The following is a 21025-nucleotide window of genomic DNA, read 5'->3' on the forward strand; positions in this document are numbered from 1 at the left end:
GCAAACATATGCAAGTCATATATATATATATATATATATATATAAAATATTTTATAAGTGGTCTTTTTTGTGCAAGATGTTTTCACTTTTTTTTTTTTTTTTTTTTTTTAAGGCAATTCTGTTCTGTCCAGATCATTATGTGAAGTGATTTGTGTAAGCAGACAGAAAACTTCAATATGATCACATAAACAGCTGCAGTCCAAAACATGGATGTGATTAGATTTTGTTATTCATCATGTTTAACTGAAAATAAGAAAAAGATAGTCATTAGAAATTGTGAACCATGAAAAGAATGAGACTTCCCATCTTCCTGGCCAAGTAAATGTTGCTTGGCTGCTGGGAAGATAAATGTGGGAAGGGGATGGTAATACAGTAAACAAAAAGAGAAATCAGTTGTATGGGTGAAAATTGGCCAGGCCAGACTGCCCTGGTCGGGTTGTTTCGTCTTATCTGGATACTGCTTTGTGTCCTGATTAGAGGAACAAGAAGAAAGAAAATGGCTCACTCACCAGAGGATATCCAGAACAACAATGTGCCAGTTGAGCCAAGTGTCCCCACCACCACCACCACTACCAGCACAGCCACCAGTGAGAGTGGGGAAGCAACCCTAGACTCAGCACAAAGCTCATGGGTTCTTGCTCAGTTGGTGGCACATGGACTGGACACACTGGCTGATGACTCTGCACCCTCCAGCCTCACTTGTGGGGATGAGTATCTGGAGGACCCACCGGAGGACTTGACCCTGGAGAACTTGAGGCTACCAGAGGACTACATTGATCCTTCACTGGGGTATGAATTTGTGGGCAACAGGAGCACTAGACACTGGGGGGATGAGGGCCAACTAGATAATTGTGAGGCCCTGGTGAAACAGCTGGAGGCACTGGGTGTGAGGGTGAGGGATGACTACCTCACCCTTGACCTGGATCTGTCAGCGTCACGTAGTGCTAGTGTTAGCAGTGTATCAGATGAAGGCAGTGTTGGGGAGGAGCAGTGTCACCCTTTAACTCCAAGAAACTCTCATGCTCATGCACACAACTGCCCCATCACCTCACCTCAGCCTCATGCACCACCTGCTGCAGACAGATTATGGAGGGCAGGGGAGGGGAGGGATTATATAGATGATGAAGTGTTTCTAGATGTAATGGAGGAAGAGGTAGCAGAGGCAGAGATCCTGCCGTGTGGTAACGTGAAAGTGACATATGAAAACTATGGCAAAGAGTACCGCCCGAAGATCAGCCCCCACCACAACTACCTTAGGTTCCTCCAGACAGTGCATAGCGGAACAAGTGCAGCAGGGGGTGACGAGGCTCCTCCCCCAACACCTGAGGCCACTGCCCCGCCCCGTCCTACCCGGCCCATGGAGGACAGGTACAGGAGGCTCCTGGAGGCCCTGCAGCGGCAAATGAAGCGTAGGGAGGGCAAAATGAAGACCAGTCTGGCCCTCCTGCCCACCAAGATCCGCCGCTTGTTAGGTAAGACATGGTCCACATGGAGTTGGGTAAGAGGGTGAAGTTTTTGAATGATAGTAAAACTACAATGATAGCATCATTTGAAAACAGTATCTGACTAAAAATTTAATATTAGATTTATTAGGCAGTGTTGAACACATCAGTAGGTGGTATAATTTATTGGTGATATACAGTACTTTATATAGTGAAGTGCTTGTTAGAATGAATAATTCATGTTCAGTTACTTACAAACTCAGTGGTTTGCAGAATTGTCATGCATTGCACAGCACTCTGTTACATACACCGTTTACCTTGAGCTGTAGAACGAACTATGGTAATAGTTCAATATTTACATACTTACTAGTCACGGTCCCTCCAGTTAGATTGTCAGTAACAAGTTGCAGAGCAGTCAGGGTGACAGGAAGTAATGCAACCATACAAACATGATGAAGGAAGTTGGACTCAAGAGTGTCTCAGGGAAGTTGGATTCAAGGTTGAGTCTCTGTACTTACTTATACGTGCTATCCAGGACTGTAATTACACAGTGTAATAGACCTTCTTCATTTTTTATGATGTAGAATATTGACAGGTGTAATAATTGTAATTTCAGTTCAGGGTTCATTATGGAGTGTTTGGCTGGGTAACTGCATCAGTGTCTGTCATTCTGTAATAGTATCATGTAAGTTTTGATAGGTATTGTTTTGTTGTACTGAAAATAAAGAAAGAACTGAAAGCTGGCTACGCCTTCCAAAGAAGATTGTAGAAGAGAAAACTAAATTCAAGCTCCATATGTTTTGAGATGTCTTGACACCACACCTAAAGACATGTTTTTTATTATAATCTTCTATCTTCCAAGACATGTTTTTTATTATAGTCTTCTATCTTCCGACAGCTTTGTTCAGCCTGGAGGAGACTTTAAGACAGGAGGGTTTAGCTATAACGTTCATTAGCCTTTTCAGTATTAGAGATACTTCTTAAATATGATATACCAGTCACTTTTTGTATGTAGAAAGTGCAGTATAAAAAATATCACTGTAGGGAAGTGATTAAAAAACTGGAGGTCATCGGCAAATAGAAAAAACTACCGAGAAAGACTACCAGAACTGACAAGTTGTGCACATGAATTAGTAAGAATACTGGTAAATTCTTGCATCAGAGTTGGACAGAAAACTGATAAGTTGCTGTTTTTAGCTAGGCAGTTGTTATTTACTGGTTGTAATGGGAGAAGGATGCTAGCAGACAGGTCTGAAGATCAGTGACCAGTGAAAGAGCAATAGTAGAGAGAGAGAGGGGGAGGGGGAGGGGGGGAGGGAGTAAAAGGAGTCACTGAGAAGAGAGTTGATGAAATGAAAAGCCTTTAACTCCACCCTTTTAAAAAGACCTGTATGTGGGGACCCTCACCCTGTTAAAAAAACCTGTATATGGGGTACCTCATTCTTTTAGAAAGACCTGTCTATGATAAACCTCTATATGAGAGCTGCAGTGGTACATCACACAGCTCTGTTCCGTACAGTGGCAAAGAAACCTCCTGCAGAAAGTCAGTTACTGAGTAGAGTTTAACAAAGCATGGAGTTGATTAAGCACACCCAGCATCTGAGAAACTGATTTTGCAAGAGAAATTATGTTTTTTATGAGGTAGAACATGGGGGAAAAAAAAAAAAAAAAAAAGCTACTGTACTGTGGATATTGATATATGAACCAATTTATACTTTGCTGAAAGTAAAGAGATGATTGTATGGAAGATTGTGTTGAGCAGAAAAATAGTGGAGCTGAATTTTAGGCAGTAAATTTTTTTCTCCAAATAATGAATAAGAAGTTAGGTATGCCTTTGCCCCATTTTGTAGGTGGTGTAGTGACTGCTGTGATGAAGACTGAGATTATATGGATTGGTCTATATATACAGCTCAGATGATCATTTAAAAGTGAAGGAAGTTTAGATGAAAAGACAGAACCTTGAAGAACATCACTGTTTATAGATTTAAAATGGTAGCTTTCAGTGGCATTTATAGCTTGACCAGAAAGGAAGCCTGAGACAAAGGTACAGATGCATGGATAGAGCTGATAGGAAGACAGTTTGGTGTTAAATGTTTGTGTCACACTGTCAGAGGCCTTTTGGTATGTCTACTGCAACACCAAAGGTTTCACAAAATTCCTGAAAGGAAAAATGATCAGAAATCAGAAATGTAAGAGTGCCAGTGGAGTACTAGGTAGAAAAAGTGCTTGTAATTCAGTGATAGTTGATGATGGTACCCTGTGAAAGCTACCTGTGTTGTGCACATCATTGGAGAAAATGTCGTTAAATCCAGGTTTTTACCATTAATCAGAGATTAAGGAAATGAAACATATGATTCCATTCCTGAGAGGGTAACTTTTGGAATATGTCTGGCTTACTCAGAAGTGTCTTGTTGTGGAATCAATAAGTCATACAAGTGAATGTCAGGGAAGTATTTTTTTTGAGGTGTCCCAATCCACAGTGGTCATAATGTCTTGTTTATTAGCACTGTCGTTGGTATACATTATTTCTGGCCCATTTATTAACTTGGCTTCTCTGAACTGTCTGCTTGCATCCCTCCACCACTACTGCAGGTGTGTAGCACCTGTCCAGCAACAAACTATCATCCCTTTTCTGTCCAACTCTCTAATGCAAGAGTTAACTGTTACTCCCAGTCCTTCATGTATGCAACAGGTCAACTCCAGAACTGCCTTCCTTTGTCTGTATTTCCTACTGCCTATGACCTCCAGTCTTTCAGACGCAGTGTATCCAGGCATCTTGAAATGATTAGATCTTAAATTTGGCTCTCTGTTATCTTGTTTTTGTTTTCTTCTTGGAGAGAACAATCTTGCAGGCTTCTAGCCTTTGGCTTTTATCTTGCATTAAAAAAAAAAAAAAAAAAAAAAGCCCCAGTTATTAACTGGGCAGCTCATATTTTTTTTCTTGAGTTTGCACTTTTTATTACTCCTCTTTCATTTTCAGGTGGCTTTACATTGAGTGACAAGCCAAATGGTTTCTTGTAAGCCATGAAACCATTTACATTGCTGGGTGGTAACCATATAACCAACCTATAAGTGTTCCCTACATGTCAGCAAGTTGGTTGGCTGAGAGTTAGCACCTTTCCCCATAAAACTACTAACTCAGAGGCAAATGACCACCCCGTACGGGATTATGGTGTCTAGCCATAGATAGATAGATAGATTGCAAGAAGTCATCCCATTGGCTGAATGAAATTGTCAGGGGGTAGAAAGAATAAAAGTAAAATGCCACTGGATCGAAGAGGTTTCCCCCCACAAAAACAAGTGTTATTGTACAGATGTAATGAAAAGCACATCCCAGGGCTGAAGGGTAAAAGTAATCTTGATCAGAGCTAACATAGTTTCTAAATTTGTTGCCATGTCTTTAGGAGTCTTTGTTTATAATTTTCCGTATTTCTGTCTTTAGACATGTAGCCTGTAAATTAGATCAGTTTGTTTATAAGGTTCAAAGTAGATGTAAGTCCTCAGTCTCTAAATATTCCTATATGTTCAGCCAAGATCATTGTATTATTTAATACCAAGAAAATGTTATATGATGAAATGTTATTATACAGAACAGTGTTTTTGCATTCTATGTACATTGTAGGTACACTTTAACTTTACATTTTTTAAACATAACTTAGCCTACCAAGACATGACCTTCAGCATTGTTTTTGTAGTCATCTTGAACTTTTCGTTTACTTACATACTTACTTTGTTGCCTCAAGACATCCATTATGGGAACTCTGCAGTTTCCAAGAAGCTGGTCACACCCTGGGGGTGCACCAAAAGACTTTGCAGTGAGGTTTTTTATTAATGTGTCATGCTGAGTGAAGCTTGGACATTGGAGTGATAGATGTTCAGTATTGTGTGTTTGTGTGCTATTGGCTTCCTGGTTTGGGTGTTGGGTATATTTTGTGTGTTTTGGTTTTTAATGTCATTTTTACTTGAGTGCCATACAGTACAGCAGTGTATAAGGAGCATTTTTAGGGATGGTTTACTCTCTTATCCATTACTGTTTATCTGCTGTTTTCCTTACTGTAAAAGAACATTATGATTCCCATGTCTTTAGTAGTATAGATGCTTACAGCCTTTGTATATAAGAATGAAGCCGTCATTGTGTTAAATCATCTTCATCATCCTTATCGCCATCAGTCATGAATATCATCATCATCAATATCAGTCACCTCCCTGATGCCTTGCTACCCCCTTTGAACCCCTAAGCACGGGGTGGCCTTGACAGAACTGCCTCCAGGTTACTTGATCCACCCTTACTTTTCACCCTGTTAAATATTCCTCAGCCTCTTTCTTAGTACATGTACCCTTGAGGTAGCAGAAATACCTTACCAGTTCAATTCGTATTTTTCCTTTTTTTTTTTTTTTTTTTTTTTTTTTTTTTTTTTTTCCAGAGTGGTAAATCCCCCCCCCCTTCCTTTATTGTCATGTTCCCAAAGCCTTACCAACGAGTTTGTTGATGGGGTAATGGAAGCGACTTACTCAAATGTACCCAAATTCATTTACCTTTTTTTTTTTTTCCCCTGTTATGGGCGTAAGTGGTTATCTCTTGATTTTGTTTCTGTTGACATTGTTTCCTTGTTTATTTCCCCTGTCCTGTATGCTTTACTGATGATTATTTTTGTGGAGTGGATATCATTTCCCATTTCCTAACTGGAGGTTAGGTTGGTAGGTACGGTACAGTTAGGCATGGTTAAGTTAGGTTTAGTTAAACTAGCTTATGTTCCGGTGGGTTAGAACACATTATATTGTTAGGTGATGGTGATTTATGCAGGATTAGGTCATATATGGATAGATTGTTATGATGGTAGATTAGAATATATTTTGTGAGGCTTGGTTATCTTCCTTTCATGTAAATTGTGGAAATCCCCATTTATCCTGAATCGTGGAGTATATACTAAAAGGTACCCGGGATGCCAAGCCGCAAATCATGGTCGCTTCTGCCTGACATTGGAGTCAAAGAAGAGTTGACCCCTGAGCCGTATACAGTGCTTGTCAGAAGTATGGAGCGCCCTGCGTCCCTCCTGAGAAACAAACCTTTCAACATTGAAAAAACATAAAAATAATGCATTTTATTTACCTTTAGTGCTTTGTAGGGTAGCCTTTACGTTTCTTCACGGACCTGAGACGTCTTGGAAGTGAAAGGACGAGGCTCCTGAGGTGCTGGAGCGGTATTTTGTCCCAGGAGTCACGAATGGCGGCTTCCAGCTTAGGCAGAGAGCTCACGGCCTTCCCGTGGAGACTCTTCTTTACGAGGTACCAGAGGTTTTCAATCGGGTTGAGGTCTGGGCTATTTCCTGGCCAGTCTGTCATGAATGATACCTCGCAGTCACGAAGCCAATTGGTGACCGATTTGGCCTTGTGAGCAGGTGCACCATCCTGCTGAAACACTCGTGCACCTGTTAGCTCGAAGGAGTCTGGTAAATGATCACACAGAAGCTCCAGGTAAACATCCTGATTCACTCTGAGGTTCTTGGGAAGTACAACAAGCTTCCCCAAACCCTTCCCTGAGAAACAACCCCATACCATGAGTGAATCAGGATGTTTAACTGTGCTTTCTACATACCGTGGGTCAAGTGGGTCACTACCTTTTCGTGCTCCTCTGTTACAGGTAACACTAAATGTTGCCTCATCAGACCACAACACTGACAACCATTGCTCCTCACCCCAGTTTAGATATTTATTAGCAAAGGCAAGCCTACGAATTCTCTGGCTGCTAGAGAGAAGAGGCTTTTTCACAGGCCTGTGACTTGTGTAACCAAGCTCATGCACCCTACGAGACACTGTTCTCACTGACACCTCACCAAACACTTCTGGGTTGCTCTCCTTAATTTTCCTTGCACTCACATGAGGATTAAACTCCACTGCACGTTTTAAAACATTAACAGACCTTGGGGAAGTTTTCCTAGGCCTACCAGACCTCGGTTTCTTTGTGGGAACTTCACCACTGTTTTCCTCCCGAAACCGCGCACACCAACAACGCACTGTCGATCGTGCCACACCAACCAATTCACTAATTTCCTTTGTCTGGTGGCCTGCCTCCTTTAGAGCAATGATCTGGGATATGATTTCACTCGATAGTTCACGGGTAGGTGCCATAACAAAGTTTTAAAGGCCAAAACACTGCGGGACACTCGGTAAAAAATGGCGCAATTTGAGAGGGACACTCGGCGGAGTTCCTCTCTCTCAGGCAGCCCGTGGGCAACTGAGGCGGGAACCAACCAGCATGTCGGAAGGCCTCAGGCTACCGTGACATCATGCTCGGAGCTCAAACTTGTGGCTCAATTCTTACCCCCAAAAATGGGTGATTCTTTTTGGGCCATAAGTATTGCGCGCCCGGCGGACAACGCTGAATACTTCTGACGAGTACTGTATATTGAGGCCAGTGGAGTTGATACAGCAGAACCTTGCTTAAAACAACAGTGAAAGAGATTTAACAAGAAACATTCATTTACCACCCCAGAAATAATAAGAAAAATACAACATTCTATCAGGAAGAACTGATTTGGTAAGATGCTATACTGCGTCAAGCGTTTGTTTACCCTCTAACTTTCGTCTCATTGGTATACTGCTACTGTGCTACACTCTCTTCTGTACTACTTAAGGTCTGCCTCTACCAGTGCACAGTATTATCTTTATTTTCATCAACTTTTTTAATGTCATGAGCTTGACAGCCATTACTGTATTGGAGTTATCGTACAATACCAATTTTTTTTTTTTTTTTTTTTTTTTTTGTGTGTGTGTGTGTGTGTGTGTGCCGTATTTACAGTATGTACAGGCATATAGCACAGCGCAGTTAGGGATAAAAGTTTACCAACCATTCCAGTGCTTCTGCTTGAAATTTTGGGTATGTCCGTCACTTTCTTCCCTGTTGAGTGATACATCGTTATAGGGCAGAGAAACAAATCAAGCCATTCTTAGCTTAGGAACAGCCCGATAGAGGGAAGTTATAAGAGGTCAGGTAACAGGTGAACTTTTGTTTCCAAGCATTTATGGGCTGTATTTCAGTTATTGTGTCATTTACTTACATGCTATATAATTCATAGAATACTGACCCTTAACTATATTACCAGTCCAATAATCCACTCTTGATTATATCCAGTATTTTATATCTGACGCCAATTTATGTGTTAAAACTGAGGCTGAGGTGTGTGTTGGTACCTATCCTTATTGAATATGTTGTTCACAGCGGAGGAGGTGACGTATGACGCTGTGACTCCTGACAGCGGAGTCCATGACAGCTTCAATCAGCTGTCCCCAGAGGAGCAGGAGAAGCAGCGTGAGGAATGGAAGGCAGAATTGGCCAAGGTGAAGTATACAGAGATGGATGGTAGGAAAGATAACATGTTGTGTTAGTGAACACCAAAATGCAGTTCTGTACTGTACAGGTATACCCCAGTTTAACGATGAAATTGGTTAAGTAAAAACTCATCATTAGGCAGGGTATCGTATCTCGGGGTAGATTTAACATAATGTACAATCACTGCTCGTTATACGTTGAACCAGTATACAATAATTTGCTATAACGATAACAAAAAGGTTACATCCTAAAATCCAAGTTTCGATGAATTCCCCATTATAACAATATTGCCATACGAAAATTTCGTACGAAGTGCCACGCGCATGCAAGATGACCGTCGCTTGTCTCGGGCAAGTTGGTGGCCCCGACGTGCAGAGGATTGTTTTGGTTCAGTTGCGCACTCCCACTACCCCTTCAAAGCCCTGTCTTTTCCACTCGTTCACTTGTGCTCCCCTGCCATTGTTATTAAGCACCATACTACAGTATACATTGTGTAGCACAAGGCCAGTGTTACGCAGGTGTGATTGTTGTGTTGTTGCAACGATTTACTGTACATGAATAACGCTGTCTGTATTGGTATGGTAGTGTTTGTTTTGGTCTTGGAGACAACTTTGACTGACACAGGAAGTGATTAAGGTGGGTTGTCATTTTTGTTTCAGTCTTGGGTAGGTGACTTTGGGAAGTTGAGTTGACGTAACCCCCCTTTTATAATGTATTTCAATCTCTTGATTAACGATAAACTTGTTATACGTTAAGGTATGACCTGACGTAACCCCATTGTATATCGAGTAGTGACTGTAATGGGATACATTTTTAAACTTTGGTTTTCCCCCCTGACCAAGTCCTAAACCCACCCATATGAGTCCCAAAATAAATTTAAAGCCAATGTAGATGGCCTAACAGCTGTAAAAGAAGATAACCAAAGCCTGACACCCTAAATAACTCACTAAAACCAACAAATAAAATCTGAAAATCGTCAGATATATCTGGAAAAAAATCAAACTTAGTAAACTGTACCCCAAAATGACAGTGTTCACCCCACCTATGACTAAAACATCAGTCTAAGGCTAAAAACAGATTATAAACCTAAGCACACAATTTTAGCCAAAAATATAATCAAAATCTGTTAAGAAAAATAAAACCCATCATTAAATTGTAGTTTGGCAATTGTTAGGCATGGTATGGTAGTATATCTACCCACATTGCTATGGCAGGGTATTGCATCTAGGATTATTGTACAGTATATCGAGGTATACCTGTACTGCACTTCCTTCAAATTCTTCTAAGTTTGAATTACAAATACTAGTACCTCTATACAGTATAAAAGAGATTCCAACATATTTTGACTTTTATGAACATGGAACATGGGTGTAGCGGAAAGGAAAAGTTTGAATGTAATGGAGATGAGGTGTCTGAGGAGTATGTGTGGAGTGACTCGTATGGATCGAGTGATAAATGTTGAAGTGCAAAGGAGAACTGGAGTTGTCCGGGAGATGGCTGATCAAGTTGAGCAGAGGGTGTTGCGATGGTTTGGGCATGTGGAGAGAATGGGTAATGAGTGATTGGTGAAAAAGATAACTAGATCTGATGTGAGAGGTGTAAGGCTCAGAGGAAGATCATGAATAGGATGGATGGACAGTGTGAAGAGAACATTGGATGCGAGAGGGATGTGTGTTGAGCAAGGAAGAGTGGCTGTGCATGATAGAAATGAATGGAGAGAAATTGTGAATGAATAAATGATGATGCAGCCTTGAGGGGATATTCTCCCGCATTTTGTCTAATCAAAGGATCAGGTCAGGTGTGGGTAAGGGGATGGGTCTATTATGATGTGGCAGGGATAAACCAGCTCTGCTGTCAGGCCCTGCTGCAGATGTCACCAATTGCACTGCACAGTTGACCCTCGTGCGGTATGGTGCGGTGAGGATCTGTCCCTTCTCCCCTTTTGGGCTAAGATGCGAATGAATGTGTTTGAGTGGATGAGTAAGTTGGGAGTGTGTCGTCCTGTCTTGGCTGCCTCCTTTCCATGGGGGAAAGCAGCCTAGGTATATGGATAGATATATATAATATCTTACTATGATTTTTTATTGTTAATGTAACACTATTAGACTACAGTACTGTAGTGTATTGCATTGATCATGTATAAATGAACTTGATGGTACTGACCATGTTAGAATATGTACAGATGGAGGTATAGTATATTGTGAAGCATTTGCTGAGCATATGAGCAGTATTCGAATAGTACATGAGGATAGCATTCCAAAGTACTTCTTTTGAGAAACAGGAGTGATATACTGTACTTATATATTAATGAGTGAGAAGGTATAGGAAGAGAAGTGATTAAGAGAGTAAGCAAAGAATGAAGGGACAGTTTTTGGAGAGAGTTGTGCATTTGTGCATGAGATGATAATGGAACACTAAGAATGATGGAAATTGAACTGTGGAGTGTCCCAGTTTATTCCTACTGTATTTAGTATGCTTTGTTGTGGAAGTTGAGAACAGTCTGTTGATATAATATTGTTCATTATGATTGGCTCTGCACTAAGGGACAAGCCAGATGTCCTCCTGTATATCACGAAGCCTATTATTATGCTTAGGTTTCTATCCATAGAACTGTGGTAGTTGGTGGCAACCATCATCCACTCAGTGTAGTGCTACCCAATTCTTCCATAGGTGACTGCATTAAATGACCAGCCTAATGGTTTCCAGTGACCCAGGAAGCCATTTACAGTGTTGAATGGTGACCATATACTGTAAAGTATTAACGAGTTGATGTGGAGCCCACTATGGTGCCCCTGTTAGCTGGGTGGAGAGAGAGACATGTGGCATTCATCCAGGAACCAAAGTTTCACACTTCTCCCTGCTCCTCGCAGTAGTGAGATGCTGTCCATCACAAGGAAACATTAGTTCACAGCATATCTCTGGTAGCTGATGCATTTTCTGCCCAGTGAATGAAGTATGTTATTCCCCTGAGAATCTGGGACTAGGATGATGTATTAAACCTCTGCCACAGCTGCAAGAGCATCAAAGATTTGGGTGGGAGTTTTGGTGTGAAAAAATGAGATAGGAAGTTTTGCCACGCACGGTAAATCTCCTTCACATTTATATCCTTTGAGGCCTGCACGAGACTGATAATTGTGTTCTTTAGGCTGACAGACATCTAGAATTCCTTCAGGCTTTGCACTGATGCTGACCACTTCCTCTCTGCTTGAATGCAGTCAAGGTCCACTTCCACTCCACCCGTCTTCATTCTCCGGGCCCTGCATCTCCACCCTCCTGTCTGTTGCTTGTGGTTGCTGTTCATAGGCCAACTTGAAAGTCCCTAAATGCCAGTCTAATCTCCTGGTTTAAAGGCTGTACTTTAGTGGTGGTTTGTGGAGGTAAGAAGACAACGTACAATAAAAGATGACTACCCACTAGGTGCACAGAATGCCTGGAGCCTTGCGACAGCTCCATCTTGAAAGCTAAATTCTTCCTGGAGTGATGCTCTGCATAAACAAGTTATCAAACTAGTGAGTGATCCATAGCTGTAGCCCATTCCATAGAATTATGATTCCAGTTGCTGCAGGCACACACCCAAAAGTTGCTGGGGTTTGGTGAACAACAGGTGGTCTGAGTGTGCACTTAATAGTAGCTTTGACACTTTGATACACAAGATGGTGAGGCACTTCTTGCTGGTTCTGAGGTACAGTACTTAACTTTCGAAATTTGTGCGTCAGTAAGGTTGAGGAAGGCAGGTGTGTCCAAAATAACCTAATCTTGTTCATATTGAAGACATGGGCGATATTGTAGCCATTTCGTAGTTTCACTTTCCTCAGCACGGAAGGAATGGTGGCAGTGGTTTTAGTGTCAGCAGAAGACACCTCCCTGGTGGCACTGACAGGGAACCTACACAAAGTGGCACTATGCACCCTAGGTGGAGTAGCTTTGTCATCCTCAAAGTTCCCAGTACCGTTCCATGGGAAAGACACTGGTCTGATCTTGGTGAGATGTCTATAATAAGGGGGTGCCAGATCCCTGTACAGTGAGGTGTATGTACTAGGCTGTACCTGTAGAGCAGCCCCACAGAAGCAGTTGCTTACCTGTGGTCAACTGGTCTGTCAGCCAGACATACCTGGGTAAAGCAGCAGCAAGAGGAACCACCATCACTATCCATGGCGAAGTCCCATGCCTCTTAACAGACACATTCAGCCATCCCTTGCTCATACAGACCTAAGTTGGCTGCACTTGCATCTTGCAGTGTTTTGTTATAAATATCCCTTGCTTAATATTACAAATGACTGCCATCAGTTGGCAGTTTATCCTTACATTGGGCATAGATGTATTTAATCAAAATATTTTCGATCTACATCAGTACTTTATCCTTCGTTAGGCTTCTACCCACACTTTCTTCAATTCAAGCCAGATTGCAAGCTCAGCCTTCTTGCAATCTTTTCTGACAGTGCAAACCATGGATTCATTCACACTGAATGCATGTGCGCTATCCACTAAGTTCTCATGATTGTTGAGATGCCACAATATATCCTTTAAGGGTTCCTAATAAGGTTTACTTACAAGCCTTTGAGAAGGTGCTATCCCAGCCTGTCATTTTCCAATACAGGGCACACAGTAGCAGTCACTGCACAACACTCAGACACAAAGCAGGGCACCAATTGAATACAGGCGGTAGAGTGACAAGGCAAGAGCAAACATAACCATATGCTTGCAGGAAGCTTGGTGAAGGAGATGCAGGAGTGACGTGATGCATTGTAAGTTGAGCTTCATGCACCATGACATTGCACTGCGTCAGTTTGAAGGGCTGGGGGAATTTTCCACCAAACTCTGCCCATGGAACTTGGTTTGATGCCCATGCAGTGTGGTTTGGGGTCATGACTTTGGTCGTTGTGTAAGTGGGAATTGCGCGTCTTGGGAATGCATAACAGGTGGGGGCATTGTCATGACATGAGAGCATTAAGTGGGCAATGTTGATATTTGTCTGACAGTATGATTCTAGTGTGGAATATGAAATTGCCTGTATTTTGAAGAGTGGTGGATGAGAGTAAATAGAATGAATGTTTGAAAGTGAATAAACTGAGGAGACAGCAATGTCAGATAAATATAAATAAAAGATAATGAAGGAGTTTGAGTTAATGTATTGGATGCCAAAAAGAGTTCTTATTAAAGAAAGAATTAATATACTCAGACAAACCTTAAGAGAGAGGTATGAATATTTAGAAATAATTGTGGGAGTCTTGTGAAAAATGCAGAGGAGGAGAGTGATTGGTTAGTAGATGAAAGAGAAATAAGGAGTAGATAGGAAAAATATTTTGAAGAACTGTTGAATGGGAGTGAGGAGAGCAGAGTAATGTGGTGAACAAAGGAGGAATGAGGTACTTCAGAATGTGTTGGTGACTGAGGTAAAGAGTGCAGTGATAAGGTTGAAGAATAAGAAGGTACTAGATGATGATGAGGTATGTACCTTATAGAGATGATTTAATGCACAGGAGAGTGTGGAATGAATTATTAATGGGATAAGTCAGAGAGTTCTCCCTACGTGTCAAGTGGGGTTGGTGGAGGATTAGTGCCCCTCCCTGTAAAACAATTAACTCTAAGCCCTTGGCCACCCCGTTTGGGATACATGGCGTCTGGCAATGAATGAATGAATGAATAAGTCAGAGAGCTTGAGAGAGTGGAGTTGTAACAGTGGAGCAAAAGGCTTTAACTGTGTCAGTGTATAAAAGTAAACATGGCTGAAGTGAAAGCAAAAATTAATTTGGGTTAAGTCTGCTGAGTATTGTACGAGGGGCATATGGAGTAATTGTAAGTAGAGAAGATGGACACTGTGGTTTAACCCCTAATGCGCGGCCATGGACAGCTGACCCCCCCCGCGTGGCGGCGTTCGATCGCGGTCTGAGTACCTGTAGGAAAATATTAGCCAAAAATCAGAGATTAACCCTAGAACATTATACTTGGTATGGCAGATAGTACTTACATTCAGCTTTCTCCAGAGACAGGTGTTGAGCCTTCGTGGACTACCTAAGGACTTGTGGAGACTTGCAAAGTTGGGTAACAAAATCTTCACTTTCACACCTCCAGCAACCCGGTTTCCCCTCTACCACAGCCTCATTCTGTCACAGTAAACTTTATACTACAACGTACAGGTAGTTTGGAATCCGTATTTGTACCATAAGCACTGAAAATAAGGCTAAAATCAACGAAGCGTACGGCCGACATACAGCGCGGCGGCGGTCTTCCCGTCACTCAACAAACATTTCCATTTTCACAGCTAAAAACATGTATACTACATTATTTTCAATCATATTACTTCCCAAAAGATCACCGCAACGCGCTTTTTATTCTGCCTTACGCCCGTCACTATATTCTCGTTCCTGTCGGCCGCTCACACTGACTTGGAAGAGCTAGAACTCGCCATAATGTCACTTTGAAAGCCTGCGGTAAACTGACGCTAAACAGGGGCAAACCGTGCGAAAAAAAGCTAGTGTTACAACTGGGGAAACAAGCGTTTCCCATTAGCATAAACTGCTTGTGAGAGGAGAGCGCAGATTTACAGTTCTGAGCAGTCAGAGCGCTGCCATGTATCACAGCCAGGCTGGCCGGGCCGTGAATGGGGGGGGAGGGAGGAAAAACGCGATACTTGGCAACAACGGAGGTCAGTAGTACAAAGGTAAAGTATGCTAATTGTAGCTAAAGGGTGGTGGTACTGATAGACAATACCAGCTGGAACATCCTTGCCCACGTTTATTCAAAATTAACTCGAATCGGAAACGTGACGCTCCGCCGTTATGTCCTTTTCGGCGAGCGTCGCAAACGCGACGCCCCACGTTTTAGGGGTTAAGGACTGGTAGGGGTTGTTCAGATTACACATTCTCAGTAAGGTGGAGGAACCACGTAAGGAGGACTGTAAGATATTGATTGCTCTGTAAATGCTCTCATACAAGGTGGACAGGGAGGGATTATGGGTGTTACATAAATATGATGTAGAAGGAAAGCTGTTAAATGATGTAAAGAATTTTTATGTTGGCATGGGGAAGAGGAAATGGATGTCTGAAGTGAGTGGTTCCTTACCATTGTTGAAGTGAGTGAGTGTGTGTGATGTTCTTGAAGGTCAGTCTGTATGTGGATAAGGCCATGAAAGAGGTCAAAATTAGAGTTAAAGAAAGGGAATCAGCCAGTGATGGATGGTGAAAGATGAGAGTATTTCAAATCTGATGAATGCAGATGCTTTTGTGCTGCTTGCTTCTAGTGAATAGGATCTTTTTAGTCAGGTTCAGTGTCCTGTGAATAGGTTGTTGTATGTGTAACTGTAGGTAAAAGTGATGGCTGGTGAATGGTGGGACTTGAATTGATAGGAGAGTTTATGTACTCTGAAACAAATATTAAATATGGATATAAATATTTATGCAAAATGAAATGTAGAGTGACACAGGGAAGGAAAGTGGCAGGTGCTATGGAGGCTTTGATACGAAACAGGATTGAACTGCACTGCTGGATAAGGACAGGGTGTAGGTGTGTTTATGTTCATATTCATGTATGAGTGAGACTTTGCTAAGGCATTAGTGTGAAAAATAAGAGTGTGACCAGGGAAAATGTGACTGTGAAGGAATTTGTGTGGGTTGTGTAGATTAGGTAATACATATAAGAAAGTAAGGCATTTGTGACATGTAGGGTAAGGAATCTTATAAAAGAAACTTTGGAGTGTGTTCTTACTGGTGTGACTGTATGGGTGAGTCTACACTGAGTGACAAGCCAAATAGTTTCCTGTACTCCAGGAAACCATTTACCACACTGGGTGGCAAACATGTAACCAAATTATGGCACCCGGTGGTTTAGTGGGTAATTAAGGCTCTCCAGTCGGATTGAGCTTGTGCAGGTTTATATTCAAGGGTTGGTTGGGGTTTATTGTTCACGTAATGCCACTCGGGGATGAGTGAGGCTTGTCACTCTCATCTTAAATGTCCGGACCTACTTGCCTAGCCCCAGGCACTTGTGCTCCTCATGGGGCAACACAGGATTAGATGATATATATGGGAGCAGCCTGGTCACTTTCTCTTAAGTGTGCAAGAGTATGGCAGTCCAATGGTAGCGCCCTACATCTCAGAGGGTAATTATAAGATGGACCATTACAGTTTATATTCCTTTTTCCTAGAATTCACCATATCAGGTTTATGCTTCTTGATTTGACATCCAGTAATACTGTAGCTGTCTCACATACAGGATGGATAACAAATTTTGGGGGCAAATGAAAAATCACTCTTAGTTTAATTTCTGGACTGAGTAGCCCAGCTGTAGCCCTATATTGTCCTGATGAAAAGTGACAGTGAAAGATAGGATGATGGTTAGTTACGATAATAATGTCCTTCGTTTGCAAATCAGACCGAAGAGGAGATCCAGACTCTTCGACAAGTGCTGGGGTCAAAGGTGCGAACAGCCCAGGACCTGAAGCGCCGCCTGGGCATCACTGTCTGGCGCGAGTTCACTGAGGACTTCAACAACTCCATGAAAACCGTCCGTGAGAGCCAGACGTAAGTTTGCATTTTTTTATTTAGGTGGAGGAGATACAGTCAGAGACAAAATATGCCCACTATTCCACTGCTGATGCTTTATGTTTAGGGCACGTCTATCTCTTTCCTTCTTGATGCATCATATTAAGAGAAAATCATTTGGTTAAACATACCAGTCCCCTCTCAATGTAGGATTTGTAACCAACAAAGGAAAGTGAGAAGAAAAGGTGAGATATTAGGTGTAGTTTTGTCCCTGACTGGATTGGGGGTAAGTTATGCTGGTAAGGACTGGAAGATTTTTGTTTTTACTGGGGATTTATATAGTGGTGGCAGTGGTAAAATACATGTGTTACTGGTATTTATTGACCTCTTCAGTATCAGTGCTTCTCCCAACCAGAATAACATCTTTGGTGGTAGAATAGAACAAGAAGGATGTCCACACATTGAAAGTTGTGCTGTTTTAGAAACCTGTGTAGGCTGTTTGAAAAGAGTACAGTACATCACCACAGTACGCGAGTTTCGAGTACGTGATCCCACTTGTACGCGAGGACCTATTTTTTTTTATTTTAGTGTATTTTTTGTTAGTACGCAAATTGAACTCCTTGTAAGCGAGATGGGCAGCGAAGAGTGGCCCAAATCCGGGGTTACCCCGAGTACGCAACATTGCCCCCCCAAGAAGCGATAACGGGTAAGGGTGAGCAGCCTTATTCTTGTTGGTTTAGTTAAGCCATATCCTTGTTGATTTACCTAGTAAAGCCATAATCTTGTTGGTTTACTTTATCTTAGGTAATATGTCTTAGTTTCCCTGTATAGTACAATACTTAGGTCTGAAAGGCATCTCAAGGGTTGCCCATGAAGGGGGGTGCCACCCATATGTAATTTTTCCCATAAGTTTATGTATTCACAGTACGTGAATTCCTAGTACGTGACATCCTCTGCTGCCCATATAGGTGCGTACTAGGGGGATGTACTGTATTAGGCTGATGTTGTTTGTCATCAGTCCCTTAGTTGCTAGCAGCCTCCCTCAGTTAAATGAAGTAATTCATAAGAACCAGAATGAAATACCTAATTAGGCTTAGTGCAGTGAATGCATTGAGAAGCTACCTGATTAGACCTAGTGCGGTGAATGCATTGAGAAGCTGTGCTTGGTACAGATATATCAGTAAGTCATTTTCCAGTAACATAGTGATATATGTAGCCTATAATGGCCACACAGTTTTTGTCTTTGTAGAGACCTGTTTGGTGTAGGTGTGGATATGGGTAGATTTATTGTCCTTCACCAAATTTACTGCATTCTGCTTCACTTACAGTTAATGGTAAAATCACACCAGTTTCCTGTTTTCTTTGTTCTGTTGAATGCCTCTGTCTAAAAGTTGATAGCTATCAGTACCAGGTACTGACATGATTTAGATTCAAGAATGTCTCGTTAACAAGTCCATTAGTCCAGGAACATCCTTTTTATTGTATTGTATTGTGACAGATGTTTATATATAATTCAGAGGAGACATTCATTGATAAGGTAAAACAGAAAAAAAAAAACTGCATTAATTCCTTCTTTTCAAAAATATCTCCCTCCCCCCACATTTCATTGTGGCTAAACAGTAGACTATTTTAAGCTATATTTTACTGTATTTAGTTTAGGAGCATAGTCAGTATGCTGAAGAGGTTGATAGCAGTGTTGCACTAGACTGTACATTATTTGCGAATATTGATGCGACATTTTGTATGTATCGCCACAAAAATTTCTCTTTCATGATGTTTCTTTTTCTTCTCCCTGATTTTTAGCTCTCAATATGTACAAAGTTTTGCTGTGTGAGTATTATATGAAAAGATTTTTATTAGGAGAAGTATGTTACTGTATTGATTGGTAGGCTAGGTTAGTGGAGCTGGAATGGTTTGTCTAGTTCAGTAGTTCATATTAAGGATCATGCTTGCTTTGTTATTTGTACATATGTTTGTGACTTTCGTATGTACTAGTACATCTATGAAATGTACTGTACTGTTAACGCCATATGTATTGCTATATGCATTTTGGTTTAATTATCATAAGAGGTATGTTGGGGTATTATGCAACGATTCTGAACCCAAGGACCCAGGATATGTAATTAAATTAAGAGCACTTTAAAATTTCTGTTCTGAACAAAATATTTTAGTTATTCATCTTGTAAAATCTGTATTCCTTACCTATGGACTGTTTTTGTTAAACCTGCAACTACTTGGGCAAAAGAACCTGCTTACATTTATGATATTTTCCATGTGCTGTATGTACGGTTGTTTGGTTATTGTAGTGTGCAAGGAGAAGAAAGTAAACCTGTATTGGATAATTCAGTTGCATGTTCCTTTGTTTACAAAAATTGTCTTACAGTACTTTTACATAATATGGCTCGTTATTTTGGGATTTAGAAATGGAAAATACAGTCATTATGCAGTAATATCAGCACTGTGGGCCTGTTGTCTTACTTTTATATGTTTCTGTCATGAACAAGCCAGTGATATCCAAAACTATATCATAGTTCTTTGTGATTTACCCCTGTATTGGAGTCATAGTAATTGATTCATACAATATTACTTCACTAACCACTGTGACCTATTGAAAATATCATTAGGCCATGGTAAAATTGACTTATTGAATGGTTCAAAACTACTTGCTTAATGAGATTAAAATTTCTTCAGCCCTCCATAGCATATATTTGCATTCTTTTGCTTGCACACTTTTTGTCTTAGTATTGTACTTGTAGATTAATTGGTGCCCACACCTGATTGCACCTCCCTACACACCCCATCTGATTTGCTGTACTGTGGCCTTAGTGAGTTATATGCGGAAGATGAAATGTTCATTATTTCAAGACATGCCTTCATTTTCATTGAGTGGTTATTTATGCAGTGTTTTCTTTTAATAGGATTTCCAGTATTAAAGTGTATGTGAGATTATTTCCAATTGGAGTTGTGTGATGGTTGTAATATTGAGATTTGTGAGTAGTGTTCTCACTGCAAGTTGTAACTTGTTAGGCACATTGATATATACATAAATGCATGGGAGGTAAACTGCCTTACAAAGAATCAACATGGTATGGGTTAAAACAGGGTCAGATAGAATACATGTTTTGTAAGGCAGTGTTCCATACTCACATGGATCAGCCTTTTTTGCACCTGATGGCTGATTTCCAAACTGCAAAATCTGCAACACTTTGGCAAGTCTCCTAACCCTTAGATCCCTTCTTAGTGTGTATCTAACATTTCTTCAGTCATCATAGTCAGCTTGCAGGAACTATTCTTACCACATTCAGCTTTGTTCTGTCCTCACCCGGTTACTAGCACAGATTCATTCCACATCCAACCCACCAATCTGTTTGAGCACATCACTTCATTAGTATTATCGCACTTAAGCACCCTCTTATATCTGTGCACATTGCTCGACCCCTTAGTGTAGCGCTGCTTGTTCATCTCACCATTCCAGTTTCAGTGCACTCTAATTTGCCAACACGCTATCTTTTGTCTTTTACATCCTGTGCTTCATTACACACACACACACACACACACACACAAACAGAGAGAGAGAGAGAGAGAGAGCTTTCTGTTTTATTTTGTTTATAAAGGCTCCAACAAGCATGCATGCATTTGGCCTTGGTCACCTAAGGGTGGCTTTCCTTGCTGCCCAGTCTCAGGCAGCCCTCCTATTCAGTCTTTTATCCCTGAGGTCACACTGTATGACAGTATCCCAGGTCTTTGTGTGTGTGTGTGTGTGTGTGTGTGTG

General features: G+C 41.3%; 1 protein-coding gene across 6 annotated transcripts in view; it reads left to right on the forward strand.

Moving 5' to 3' along the window:
* LOC145416522 (uncharacterized) overlaps positions 1-21025 on the forward strand; it is a 294640-nt gene that overhangs the window by 21019 nt on the left and 252596 nt on the right. For 4 of the 6 annotated variants that reach the window (XM_080285481.1, XM_080285483.1, XM_080285484.1 and 1 more), the window contains exons 2-4: positions 113-1472; positions 8662-8780; positions 17143-17291. In XM_080285481.1, coding sequence (XP_080141607.1) covers positions 398-1472; positions 8662-8780; positions 17143-17291 — 1343 coding nt within the window. In that variant the 5' untranslated portion in view covers positions 113-397. Of the gene's footprint in view, positions 1-112; positions 1473-8661; positions 8781-17142; positions 17292-19055; positions 19083-21025 lie in introns of all 6 variants that reach the window. The other 2 variants (XM_080285482.1, XM_080285485.1) reach the window with 1 other exon arrangement.

Source organism: Coenobita brevimanus, chromosome 106 (assembly GCF_032717465.1).
Source record: "Coenobita brevimanus isolate Jiangsu-jjx chromosome 106, ASM3271746v2, whole genome shotgun sequence".
Classification (NCBI taxonomy): Eukaryota; Metazoa; Arthropoda; class Malacostraca; order Decapoda; family Coenobitidae; genus Coenobita; species Coenobita brevimanus.